General features: G+C 41.1%; 1 protein-coding gene across 1 annotated transcript; it reads left to right on the top strand.

The window, feature by feature from the left end:
* Window positions 1-1,820: 1,820 nt before the first annotated feature.
* ARPC3 (actin related protein 2/3 complex subunit 3) lies at window positions 1,821-11,775 on the top strand. Its single transcript, XM_059893914.1, has 7 exons — window positions 1,821-1,929; window positions 4,133-4,232; window positions 7,488-7,564; window positions 9,172-9,240; window positions 10,401-10,527; window positions 10,885-10,979; window positions 11,461-11,775. Exons 1-7 carry the CDS (start codon window positions 1,924-1,926, stop codon window positions 11,521-11,523), a joined length of 537 nt encoding a protein of 178 aa, XP_059749897.1. The 5' UTR covers window positions 1,821-1,923; the 3' UTR covers window positions 11,524-11,775.
* Window positions 11,776-12,088: the final 313 nt, after the last annotated feature.

The following is a 12,088-nucleotide window of genomic DNA, read 5'->3' as shown; positions in this document are numbered from 1 at the left end:
AAAGCAGAATCTCTTTTATTGAGTTCTGCCAGGCATTGTGCTAAAAAGAAGCATTTTGCATAATCTCTTTCATTTAATCCTCACAGCAGGTCCGGTCTCCATTGGTGCTGGATCTTCCTGCTGTTGCAGATTAAGTCTTTGTAGAAAACCTGTAACTTGGGTTAAATTTTTAATCATACTTGGGCCTAGATAGCAGAAGTACCCCTGCAGTGTCAAATTTGATCCATTTTCATTAAAGATGCAAAGTGTGAGGGGCCATAGCTATCAGTGGTAACTTGTGCCTGGCGGCCCAGGCTGGGGGCAGGAGTTGGGTATTTGCACCATGGTCCGCTGGTGTGAGCTATTCTCACAGGGCACTCAGGAGAACATGATGAGTGGACAACATGAGGATGTGCTGGGCTGCTCGGGGACTTTTTCTGTGGCCCTCGAGTATGCAAAGGGCAAAAACACCCTGATCTCCCAGTGTTGCTAAATTTTAGAAATGTTATTGTCATGTGACAGGGGAAGAAAGAAAGCTTTTCATTCGCCCTCTTCACTACTCCTTGAGTTATACCTCCCTACTTTAGCTTCTGGAGAGTCTGGTGTGTGCCCGTGGGGAAGAGGTGAAGGGTCAGATTCCATTTCCTTCCCCTTTCGAAGCTGGAGTTTAAAAGATGAATATGACAGTTCCAGTCCTGAAGGATTTCACTGTCTTGTAGGAGAGCCTGACGTGATTCTTCAGACAAATTTACTAGTGGGTGCCAGGCACTGGGGCTAAGATGGGACCACCTAGGGCAAACACGACCTTACTCTCATCGCACTGATATGCTGGGCCCTTAACCATAAACAAGGAAACCTCTGATAAGGAATGTGAAGAAAAGAAAACAGTAATGAAATGGAGAGTGACTGTGGGGGGCTACTTTGCATGCCCGTCAAATAAGTCTCCCCCTAAAAGGTGCAATTTGGCCAGAGATGTAAATAAGAAATCAGTTGTGGGAACATGCGACAAAGTAATCTAGTTTGAGGCACTGGCAGAAGAAATGGCCAGAAGCAGCAATGACCTTGGCTTTTAACTGGAGGCGTAATGGGTTAAGAATTCCTGAGCTTTTAGTATGTTCCGGCCATGTAATTTCCAAGCTATTTACATGCAATTCGTTTCATCCTCAGAAAACTGAGGTAAGTACTGTTATCTCCATTTTCAGACAAAGAACTGAGGCACAGAGAGGTTAACTTGCCCGGAGTTACACAGCCAATAAATCTTGGAGCTGGATTCAAACCCAGAGTCCATTTTCTCAACCATTACACAAAGAATTGCAGCACATAATCACACAAGAGTAATACACAAATCCCTTCTCACTGTGATCCTTTCTCCGTTTTTAAAATCAGTGGACTGAGTTCATTCTTTCACTCAACAAGTATTATTGATGCTTACCATGTACCATCACTGTTATCGGCATAGGGATATAGCAGTGAACAAAACACAATCCTTGTCGACGTTCACACGGAGAGAGGGAGACAAAACACAGAAGTAAACTAAAAAGAATCAGAACTAAGGAAAAAAAGAAAGGGGAGTGAAGTGGGACTGAATTTAAAATAGTGTGCCCCAAGGAATGCTTCACTGAAAAGGTGATCTTTAAGGAAAAACAAAGGAGGTGATTTATCCCTGGGATTCAGTAACCCCGAGATCCATCTCCATTTTTGCCCACACCTCACGCATGCGCGACACTCAGAGCCCATTCCTAAGGCTCGGGCGCCCCCTGGTGCCCCTTCGAATCCGCGCAGCCGCAACAGCTAGCCGCGGACAGCAAGGCCGGAAGCGCGGCGTCCTGCCCTCGCCCTCCCCTTCCGGCTCACTTCCGCCTACCCCGCCCGGGCTGCCAGACAAGAAGCGCCGCGCTCTAACCCGATCCTCCTCATCGGGGTTGAAACCCGGGCGCCTCCAAGATGCCGGTAAAGGGGCCGAGCTGGGCGTGTTGGGAGAAGGCGGGGATTTGGGATAGTGGCGAGAAGTCGTGGGTGCGCTGAGAAAAGCGGGCCGATGGGGGCAGAGAGAAAGCAGGAGCCTGAGAAGGGGAGAGGCGAGAGGAGCGGGCCGGCCCCTGTAGGATTCGGGCGGCCCGGGGCTGTAGACCGGGCTTGGAGGACCGGGGCGCGGCAGAGTGGGCCAGAGATCCCGGGCGTGCTGAGGAGACTGCCTCCGTTCTTCTGCCCTCTCCTCTTCAATCCCGACCCCTTTTCTCGCCCTTTCTGCCTCCCCCCGACTCCAGCAGGGTTCCCAAAGCCTCACTAGAGCCGCGAAGGCCAGGGCTGCCCTTTTAATTTTTCATATCTCAAGTCTAGAGTCCGGCTTCTCCTTTTTTTCCTGCAGGCCCACTTCCTCCTCCGCCTCTGGGGGCGGGTCTCTTCCGCTGCTTGTCATCTGTGAGACCCCACTTCCCGGACTCCTCCCCTGTCACCCGGGTAGTGGCGGCCACCCCTGCGCCGCTGGGTTTAGGGCTCTCAGAGCAGACGCAAGGTCCGCGCCCGGTTTCCAGATGTTTCTGTTTTCGTGTGCATCAGAGTGGGAGTAAAAATTGATGGTGGTTTGGTTGCTCTCAAGTTCTGACAGCCAGTCTCTGGGGTAGATTTATCACCATCATGGTCTCCATCTTGCAGATGAGGAAAAAAGAGGTTCAATAACATGTGATTATTCATAGGACAAACATTACTGAGCACCTGCTGCATGCCAAGCACTGTGACAGCAGTGAATAAGGCCAACAAATCCGTATTCTTAAGGAGTTTACATTCTAATGGGGAGACCGACAATAAACATGTAAATACAAATAAAATAAAGGAGATTGTTTCAGATAAGGACAAATGCCATGAAGGAAATAGGTGGGTAACAAGACAGTATAGCTGGTGAAGGGGAGGGTAGAGGCTTGTTAAGATGAAGCATATCTGTAATAAAAAGGAGCAAACCATAGTTATCGATACGTATCTTTATGGATCTCATAGCCACCATTTGACTCCTGATGTATGCCAGAAAGGCCCTGAGCTACACACTTTATATAAATTATCCCATTTAATCCTCACAGTGACTCTATCAAGTAGATATGTTATTGTTTTCTCATTTTGCTGAGGAGGAAACTGAGGCTCAGAGAAGTTAAGTAACTTGCCCAAGGCTGCACACTAGTAAATCTTGATAAAGCCAGATTTTACCAGAACGCTAAAGCCTTGTGCTCATCATTCCAGTTGCACATAGAGCACCTGGACTTCCCCTGTCCGGGTGCTCTTAAGAAGACAGACTTAATGTCTGTCTTCTCCATTCACCTGAACATTCTTCAAGGACAGAGCCCATACTGGCCTTGCATGCCATTGTATCTGCATGCCTTGCACACAGAAGGTGCTTAGTAATCTTTTGATGAATGAATGAATGGATAAATGAATGGGACCCATGTTGTCTTACAAAAAGCCAGACATCTTGTAAAAAGCAGAACTAGAAATCAGCCTATAAATTGCTCTCATAAATGTGTTTTTTTCCCCCCTCCTCCTTTAACTCCCATCCACCCACTGAAAGCAAGTATGTATCTCTTCATTTTACAAATTTGGAAATAGGCTAAGAGAAGAAAAGTGATGTCTTGGTCAAAAGGCATAAAGCCAGGAAGTGGCAGAGCTGAAGAGCCAGTGCTTGGGTTGTGGTTTAACAACAGCTGGGGGCTGGGTACCCCTGATTTATATAGTGTTTGCCTATTTCTATAGTGTAAATACTCCACCAGTTACCAATGTGGTGTCACTGAATGTGGAACTGGAAGAGATGCACATTAGCACCTCATTATATAGTATTTCCATCATAAAGATACAAAAGACATAAATAAGCTTAAGATCATATTAAAAATAAATTTTTAAATAGGAAGTAATAAATTTCAAGTATTTATTATGTTTGTTTTTATTATAATTTATGTAATTGTAAATTTATATAATTTCATTTTTAATAATGGCTGTGTTCAACAACCAGCTTGCCTCAAATTTTCTCAAAATTTAATAGTCAGTTTTCATGAGCCAGTTAATCTTGGATGAGTTAGTCTTTTTTTTCCTTTAGGGAAATGTACTTGTTTGCCCTGCTGACATTTGCTCTCTTTCTGCTTTTGTGTTCTTACCTGGCTTGCCGCTACAGGCTTACCACTCTTCCCTCATGGACCCTGACACGAAACTCATTGGAAACATGGCACTGTTGCCTATCAGAAGTCAGTTCAAAGGACCTGCCCCTAGAGAGAGTAAGTCGAAACTCCATTATTTTCAGATTTTGGTATGAAACCCTCTGACATTATCAAATCAAGGAAATTCTGTCTCAGGTTGCTCTTGTATTTTCTATTTGCTTGGGGGATATTGTGCTCTAGACCTTTTCAGATCATGGGTCTATATTGCATTTAACAAGAAACTGTATTATTGCTGCCAATTTCTCCAGGATATTTTGTTGAGAGGGAAGAGGAAATGTGCTTAATTCTCGACACTCTTCCTATCATCACTATCATTTCTTAAGAACTCATCTAATGCTGCTACTTCTGTAGAACACCATGTCTCCCTCCTTTCTCTGTTATCAAGCTGGAAAAAACAAAATGTATTTTAACCTCTTCCTTATTTAAATCTACTTTCTTTGTCCATTCTTCAGGATCTCAGTTTTCAGCAATACCTCAATCTTAAGTGTCCTGTATAACATTACTAATTTCTTCTCTTGCTTATTGCACGTTATATCTTTACTTTCTTTCTTGGTACTCATTTTTTTTTTTTTTTGCTGGGGTGAGCCATTTTCTTTACTGTTCAGAAAGCTTCATTCATTTCAGATGCTATCTGCGACTCTTCTGACACATTCTGAGATGTTCTGCCAACAGTGTAATTTGTTATTATATTAGACACGGTTTCCCTGCACCCAGGAAGGGCCTGCACTGAGTTCCATTCATGGTTTCCAAGACCATAGTTTGGATTACCAATTTTGTACTGACCCTGTCTCCATTCTTCTGCCAGATTATTTGACTTGACTTCCTCTTAATTTTGTTTTCAACACCGTTTGAGAGCTCAGTAAACTTAATAAATTTGGTGAGTCACCACACTGTTTACTTGTTCTGAGATGAAAAAAAAAAAGGAACAGTGGGAAAAAGCAGACCAAAAAGAGAAAAAATAGTGTAAAAGAATTACAGTGCAAAGGAAGAATACGAATCAATGCTGGCCCAGAGCTCTTCTCAGATCGTTACAAAATACCATATTATATATCAGAAGATGCAGTTGACCAAGGATGGAGTAAATCTAATTACCACCTTTGCAATTCTTGGGCCCTTGAGGGAGAATGGGACCCCAAGAAACGGGAACTCCATGATTTCTGTAGATAAGGAGTGACCTCTTAACTCTTCCCAGGGGGCTGGATTAGGACTGAATTGGAATTATGGAGAAGTATAAGCCTGTGCTGTAGACTAAGTAACTGTTAACATTAATCTAATTACTTACATCCAACAAATATCTTTTGGACACCTTTTATATGCCAAACACTCTTCTAGGTTCTGAATCCTATAGTCTAGCCTCCCCCCCCTCCCTGCAATGTGACATTTAGAACTAGCTGGCTCTTGTAAGCGCTGTTTGGATCATCTGAGGAAGTTTCCTTTTTGCAGATAAGAAAATAGATTGCAGGGAACACAAGTCTAGAGTTAGAATTCTGTTGCGGACTTCCCTGGTGTTGCAGTGGTTAAGATTCCACGCTTCCACTGCAGGAGGAATGGGTTTGATCCCTGGTTGGGGAACTAAGATCCAGCAGGCTGTGCAGTGAAGCCAAAAAATTTTTTTAAAAAAGGAAAGAAAAAAAAAAGAATTCTGTTGAAATTCTTCAGAGTACCAAAACTTCAGAATTGCTTTGCATTTCTGCTGTGTGAGAGGGATAGAAGTCAGGGACGAGAAATATAAATAACCATTTCTGCATTGCTGAAACCAGCTGCCGGATATCAAGACCCTGGGATTTTGACCTTTTTAAAATTAAAAAAAAAAAAGGAAAACCCAGAAAAAAAGCCAAAGAAATTTTGTAATGAGATCTGTCTTTGTTACAACAGTACTTCTGGCTTTTCTCAGTCTCTAGCCATCTGAACAGCTTGTACAAATATATTTGAAGTCAGTTTTCGTAAAAAGAAAGATGTATGTGTGAATCCCAGTGTGTTCCTAAATGGCAGTTAAGAGTTTTTTACCTAAAACTATAGTATGTAAGGTCAAATAAAATTATATTGAGTACTTTGTATTTTTTAAAAAGCATTTTATTAAAGTTAGTCTATGTTTCAGTCTTTTTTTTTTTTTTTTTTTGATATTTATATTTATTTATTTATTTGGCTGCTCCAGGCCTTAGTTGTGGCACACAGGATCTTTAGTTGCGGCATGCATGTGGGATCTAGTTCCCTAACCAGGGATCGAATCCAGGCCCCCTACATTGGGAGCATGGAGTCTTAGCCACTGGACCACCAGGGAAGTCCCTGTCTCAATCTTTTTTTTAAAAAATTAATTAATTAATTAATTAATACAGCAGGTTCTTATTACTTATCTATTTTATACATATTAGTGTATATATGTCAATCCCAATGGCCTGTCTCAGTCTATTTTTATAAATGTATTGAGAAATGTCTGGAGTGATGTTCACCAAATGTTGATAGTAGTTATTTCTGGGTAGTGAGATTAGGGTGACAGTTAAGTCTTTTTTCTGTATTGATTAATTAGTTCCTCTAATGGGCATGTATAATTTTTGTAAAACAATAAAGCTATAAGAATAAATCATGGGGCTTCGCTATAAGAATAAATCATGGGGCTTCCCCGGTGGCGCAGTGGTTGAGAATCCGCCTACCAATGCAGGGCACACGGGTTCGAGCCCTGGTCCGGGAAGATCCCACATGCCGCGGAGCAACTAAGCTCGTGTGCCACAACCAACACAGCCAAAAAAATAAATTAAAAAAAAAAAAAAAAGAATAAATCATGTGCTTATTTTTCTAGAAATTGTTTCTAAAGACTTTATATTTCAGTAGTCTCATCTTATTTTATTCAACTCCAAAACCCTTGACCGTTGAGCTTGGATATTTTTTTTCTTGATAGCTTTTTAATTTTTATTTATTTATTTATACATTTATTTTATTTATTTATTTTTTGGCTGTGTTGGGTCTTTGTTGCTGTGCGCAGGCTTTCTCTAGTTGCGGCAAGCAGGAGCTCCTCTTCGTTGCGGTGCGAGGGCTTCGCATTGCGATGGCTTCTCGTTGCAGAGCACAGGCTCTAGGCGCACAGGCTTCAGTAGTTGTGACACGCGGGCTTCAGTAGTTGTGGCACACGGACTTAGTAACTCCGCAGGATGTGGGGTCTTCCTGGACCAGGGCTCGAACCCATGTCCCCTGTGTTGGCAGGTGGATTCTTAACCACCTGTGCCACCAGGGAAGCCCCTCTTTATAGCTTTTTTAGATGTTATGTTTTACATTTGGCTAATGTTTTCTGCCTTCCTCCCCTTGTGTCCTGCTTAGCAAAAGATACAGATATTGTGGATGAAGCTATCTATTACTTCAAGGCCAATGTCTTCTTCAAAAACTATGAAATTAAGGTAAAGTACAGAGCTTTTACTCTTTTTTTTTTTTTTTTTAATTTTTCTTGGAGTATAGGTGATTTACAGTGTTGTATAGAGCTTTTACTCTTTAATTTAGTTTTCTGATGGGAGTAGTATCTACCTGGCAGTCAGGGTTGATGTAAGGAATAAATTAAATGAAATGAGATTGTGTGATTTTAAAAATCCAGAACAGTGCCTAATTCTGTATCAATGTTAGTTCCTCATTTTTCTTCCAAGGTCTACACCATGGGTTGGCAAACTACAGCCTGAGGGCCAAATCTGGCCCACCACTTCTTTTTGTAAATAAACTTTTATTGGAACATAGCCACGTGCATTTGTTTATATATCATCTGTGGCTGCTTACATGCCACAATAGCTGAGTTGAGTGGTTGTGACAGAGACTATGGCCCACAAAGCTTACAATACTTGCTATCTGGTCCTGTACAGAGGAAATTTACCAGCCCATGATCTAGACACTTATTTATATTTATTCAACAATATTAAGCGCCTACTGTATGACAGTCCAAAACCAAAAAATTCTGCATGCTATGTTACTTTTTTAAGATACTTTTATGTCCTGGACCTAAGATGGAGAAATAAAGAAAATTCAATGACCTGGACCCTTCCCTCAACCTCGATTTCTTCCCTTCTGCCCTTAGTTCTTGTGAGCTCAGGAGGAAGGCAGAAGTGGGGTGGGGGCAGAAAAGGAGGGGGGGAAATGGAAAAGGAAGTTCTCTGAGATGCTGCTATGAGCAAGTTACAAGGAATGTCAATAAATCTTCTTGATAATGTTCTAGAATATGGAACTTCAACTCCTTGCCAAACTTTAATCTCTTGGAAACAAGCAGGGTGTGAAATCTTTATTTGTAGACTCTTGGTCTATAAACTGTGGTCTAAACATTCTATGATGTTATAGATGTTTCTATATCTAATGCATGGTCTTAAGTGTGGTGTTTGTAATTAAAATTCTGCCACATTTCATTCTCTCTCGAATATCATATAATCTTAAAAATAGGGAAAAGTTAGTTTCTTTAAAATTATAAATCTGTGTAAAATTTGACATGAAGTATATGCCACGTTTGATTAGCATCAATTTGTCTTCTTCACATTTTCCTTTGGGTTAGGTCAAGAGTTGGGCTAATGGAGCTCTTCAAGAACAAGTCACTTGTGAAATAATTGCTTCCTCCCTTAGAGTCATAAATGTTTCTGTTCTTGGCAGAGATCCTGAAGTGAAAGAGTTTTTAAAGATTAGCCAGCCATATGGTTCATCTCAGGTTTTCCAGGAGACTTTGTTAACTCTCCTTCCTACACAGAATGAGGGGCTATTGGCACAACTCTTCAGGAACCCAAGGGCGAGCGGAGCTGAGGAAAACAGGGGCAGCCACACAAGCTCAGGGTGGAAGCTGGTGGCTCCCTCCCCAGGGGCAGACAGAAAGGGGGCTTGAGAAGATTGCATGTGGAGAATGGGAATTTTTGATGCTGTAGTAACTATGCTTTTACAGTTTTCAGTTGATAAATCAAAAGACAAAGATTGAATTCATTTATTGCACATAATTATTAGGTTTTGATCAGAATTGTTTTTAAGTTTTGTTTTCTTCCCATAGAATGAAGCTGATAGGACCTTGATATATATAACTCTCTACATTTCTGAGTGTCTAAAGAAACTCCAAAAGGTAATTAAACTTGGATGATCATTTGTCAGGAACACAAATTAATAGGTATTTAGACTTGTTAAGACTTTAAGGACAAGTAGAAAATATTTCCTCTGACTTAGAGCATGGACTTGAGAGGAAAATCTGAATGTAGATCTCTAAACTTATAGTGTAGTTGACTAATGAGAAGATAAGGGCAGTGGTGTTTTAAGGCTTTGCATATATTTTCCCAAGACAGAAATCTTGACCAGAAAATTCCCTTTCAAGCCCTTGGCTGAAGGGTTCTTAACCTGGGGTCCAAGGATAGAATTCAAGGTTCCATGAACTTGAGTGGAGAAAAGATTACATCTTTCTTTTCACTAATCTCTAACTGAAATTTAGCATTTACTTTAATGATTAATGTAGGCAGCATCCACAGTAGTATTAGCAATACCTGTGACTTTCTGTAGCATTTTCTTTTTAAATAAATTTATTTATTTATTTATTTATTTTTGACTGTGTTGGGTCTTCCTTGCTGCGTGCAGGCTTTCTCTAGTTGCAGCGAGCGAGGGCTACTCTTCGTTGTGGTGCATGGGCTTCTCACTGCAGTGGCTTCTCTTGTTGCAAAGCACGGGCTCTAGGCGTGTGGGCTCAGTAGTTGTGGCTCACAGACTGTGGAGCGCAGGCTCAGTAGTTGTGGCACACGGGCTTAGTTGCTCCACGGCATGTGGGATCTTCCCAGATCAGGGATTGAACCCATGTCCCCTGCATTGGCAGGCAGATTCTTAACCACTGCGCCATCAGGGAAGTCCCCAGTATTTTCATATTACATTTAGAGTTGAAGATATTTTGAAATTTTGTTTACATTCATTACTACTTCAAAATTTAGTTGTTAGGCCCACTGCTGGGTCTTGTTATTTAGCGCATTAATAAAGAAGCACATGTATGACTGTGTCATAAATTTGATGTTTTAATATTGTAATTATTGTATTTCACTATAATTGGTTTCTTTTGTAGTTCTGTTTTATCTTATTCATTTAAAACATTAGTCTGAGAAGGGGCCTACAGGCTTCACCAGATTGCAAAAGGGTACCAAAAACATAACCCCAGACATGGCTACTTAGATAAAAAACTGAAAATTGGATATTACTATCCTTTTTCCCTATGTTTGTGTATATAATTTTTTTTTTTTTTTTTTTAAGTGCAATTCTAAAAGCCAAGGCGAGAAAGAAATGTATACACTGGGAATCACTAATTTTCCCATTCCCGGAGAGCCTGGTTTTCCACTTAATGCAATTTACGCCAAACCTGCAAACAAACAGGAAGATGGTAAGAACAACATCTCTACCTTCCTATATGGCACAAGATTTTCTCCACTGGACTTTTTAACCCCCCTCCTTTTCTTGCCTTGACTGGTGTACAGATTGAGAGTGGTATCTTTAGCCCATACATTATCTTACTACTCACTGTCACAAAAGATCCTTGGCAACAAGCATGACATGTAGAGAATCTTTTGGACCAAAATGAGTATGGTTATAAAATCATTTGAACTGTTGTTTCTATTTCTTATCTTGTTCGAAGGTATTGAAATGTATTGCCAAGGTCAATGTCCAGATCAGTAGCCAGCCCATTTGGGATGCTTTCTCAAATACAGTTTTTTATTGTTCTACCTGCTCTTGATTTTAGAAGTGATGAGGGCCTACTTACAACAGCTGAGGCAAGAGACTGGACTGAGACTTTGTGAGAAAGTTTTTGACCCTCAGAATGATAAACCCAGCAAGGTAAAACTCTTTTCTTTGCTTATTTAGTTGATAAATCACCTTTTACCCTGTAGCCACTGTTAAACACACTGAGGTCTTTAGTTTTTGCATTGCAGTGTTGCTTAACTTTGGTGCCTTATACATAGTAGGAGTTCACTGAATCACACTGAATAATGAATTGCATGTAATAAAAAATTTTGGTTGTATATTCTTATGTTGGGGCATTGTAAACCCATAGAACAGCTTTTTTGTGTGAGATAGCTTTAATGTATTACATTTATTTTGTTGTTGTAGTTTTGAGTAACCTGTGAGTCACTCCAAAAGAAAGGGAGGGAGGGAGGGAGGAAAGTTTTTTATGTGCCTTCAAAGAGTTTATATAATATAAGGGCTGCCAGACCAATATTAAGTTTTGTTATTTAGTAAATTCATATTCTGACCTTACCTTGAACTTGCATTGTGATTTGACCACCACTGTTCATTCTGTTTTGTCCCCTCTTGTTAGTGGTGGACTTGCTTTGTGAAGAGACAATTCATGAACAAGAGTCTTTCAGGACCTGGACAGTAAAGGGAGCCTTGGGCAGACACTGTCTCCACAGCTGTGGGCAGCATTTACAGCAAGATGTACACAGTTCTTTGCCTTTATTTCGTAAAGTTTTATACAGAGGAGAGAAGAGAGCGTGTCTTTACTTGAAGAGCTCTTTATCAAGAATTTGGGGCTGTGGGGTGGGGAAGAATGAGTTGTTGACGGGTGATTTGAAATTTCTGCAGTATTAAGCTGGTGCTTAATGAGTAATAATAAAGAAATTTTCTAACATTTCATGTCAGGAAAACTTCATTGCTTATCTTTGACATTCACTTAAAAATTTTTTGAGATAATATCCACCCTTTTAAAGTGTATAATTCAGGGGACTTCCCTGGTGGCGCAGTGGTTAAGAATCCACCTGCCAATGCAGGGGACACGGGTTTGAGCCCTGGTCCGGGAAGATGCCACATGCCGCGGAGTAACTAAGCCCATGTGCCACAACTACTGAGCCTGCGCTCTAGAGCTCGTGAGCCACAACCACTGACCCCGCGTGCCTAGAACCCACATTCCGCGACAAGAGAAGCCACCGCAATGAGAAGCCTGCGCA

Source organism: Balaenoptera ricei, chromosome 14 (assembly GCF_028023285.1).
Source record: "Balaenoptera ricei isolate mBalRic1 chromosome 14, mBalRic1.hap2, whole genome shotgun sequence".
In the NCBI taxonomy this organism is placed as follows: Eukaryota; Metazoa; Chordata; class Mammalia; order Artiodactyla; family Balaenopteridae; genus Balaenoptera; species Balaenoptera ricei.
This window is presented reverse-complemented; position numbering and strand designations above follow the sequence as displayed.

Bases quoted from the DNA above. Each gene is read 5' to 3' on its own strand.
- ARPC3 (XM_059893914.1), top strand. The intron at 9,241-10,400 runs GTAATTAAACTT...TTTTTTTTTAAG, and splicing joins GTCTAAAGAAACTCCAAAAG to TGCAATTCTAAAAGCCAAGG. The intron at 10,528-10,884 runs GTAAGAACAACA...TCTTGATTTTAG, and splicing joins TGCAAACAAACAGGAAGATG to AAGTGATGAGGGCCTACTTA.